At 43.8% G+C, this 1,311-nt stretch overlaps 1 protein-coding gene across 1 annotated transcript; it reads left to right on the top strand.

Annotated features, from left to right (window-relative positions):
• The first annotated feature begins 208 nt into the window (after positions 1 to 208).
• LOC141647138 (uncharacterized) lies at positions 209 to 1,012 on the top strand. Its single transcript, XM_074455198.1, has one exon. It carries the CDS (start codon positions 209 to 211, stop codon positions 1,010 to 1,012), a length of 804 nt encoding a protein of 267 aa, XP_074311299.1.
• Positions 1,013 to 1,311: the final 299 nt, after the last annotated feature.

Below are 1,311 nucleotides of genomic sequence, written 5' to 3'. Positions count from 1 at the left end.
TGTACCTAGCCGTCATAGAGGTAGCAGTAAGCGTAGTCTAAGTTAGGGACCAGTCTACTACGTAAGTAAGTCTCCGTTACCGGCAGAGACCAGGTACACATCCCTCGAAAAACTGGTACTTGCACTTATAACTGCGTCCTACAAACTGCGCCCTTATTTTGAATCACATACCATACATGTTGTGACTAATTATCCCCTAAAGTCTGTAATGAGGAAGCCTGAGTTATCAGGAAGAATGTCGAAGTGGTCCATATACCTTCGTGGATATGACATTAGGTATGACCCAAGGACGGCAATAAAGTCACAGGCATTGGCAGATTTCGTTTCAAGCTTCAGCCCAGCTATCCAAAATCTGGCTGATAAAGAGATCTTGACCCTCAAAGGGGACAAGGATGCGGAAGTCTGGCAGATGCACATTGACGGCGCCTCCAATCAAAGGGGGGCAGGTGTAGGCCTAATCTTGTTATCTCCACACGGGGATCTGATAGTACAAGCAATCCGCTGTGAGTTTAAGGTTACTAACAATGAAACAGAATATGAAGCCTTAATACTAGGGATGCAGCTAGCTCTAGATTTGGGAATCAGAAACTTACAGGTATACAGTGATTCATTGCTTATAGTTAATCATGTAAATGATGAATATGTAGCCAGGGATTCAAAGATGATAGCCTACTTAAAAGTAGCAAAGGAGCTAAAGCGGAAATTCAAAGACTGCAAGCTTAAGCAGGTTCCCAGAGACCAGAATGTGAAAGTAGATGCCCTGACAACCCTGGCGGCAACTTTCAAACCAACAGAGCTGGCCAACATACCCATCGCGCACGTGTTAGAACCATCAATCCAAAAAGCAGAGGAAATAGACAGAGGAGAGCTGGAAGGCCAGCAGGGTGTGGAGAATCGAGCAGTAGTTCTGTCAAACACAGATGACCAGTCAGCTGATCTAGATTGGAGCATGCCTTACTTAGATTGGCTAAAAGATGGCAAGCTTCCAGATGACAAAAGAGTGCCTAAATAAGCAAGAGGCACAGACCATATTGCATGCCCTCCACAGTGGCGAATGTGAAAACCATGTAGGGGCAGGAGTCTATCAAACAAAACTCTCAGGCAAGGCTACTTCTGGCCCACAATGAAGAGAGATTCAGTAGAATACGCTCGAAAGTGTGACACTGACAGGCTAAAGTCGTATGCCTCAAATTAACAATTTATATCACTTAAATCCAAATACTAAACAGTAGTAAAGCGGAAATAAGGGTCGAACCCAAGGAAATCAGATTAACAATTTATGCAATTTATAATGTAGGAACAGTCGATCTT

This window comes from Silene latifolia, chromosome 1 (genome assembly GCF_048544455.1).
Source record: "Silene latifolia isolate original U9 population chromosome 1, ASM4854445v1, whole genome shotgun sequence".
Lineage (NCBI taxonomy): Eukaryota > Viridiplantae > Streptophyta > Magnoliopsida > Caryophyllales > Caryophyllaceae > Silene > Silene latifolia.
Note: the sequence above shows the minus strand (reverse complement) of the source record. Positions and strands in the feature narration are given on the sequence as shown.

What these genes read in the sequence shown, in the direction of transcription:
- LOC141647138 (XM_074455198.1), top strand. Translation starts at nt 209, where the DNA reads ATGAGGAAGCCTGAGTTATCAGGAAGAATGTCGAAGTGGTCCATATAC.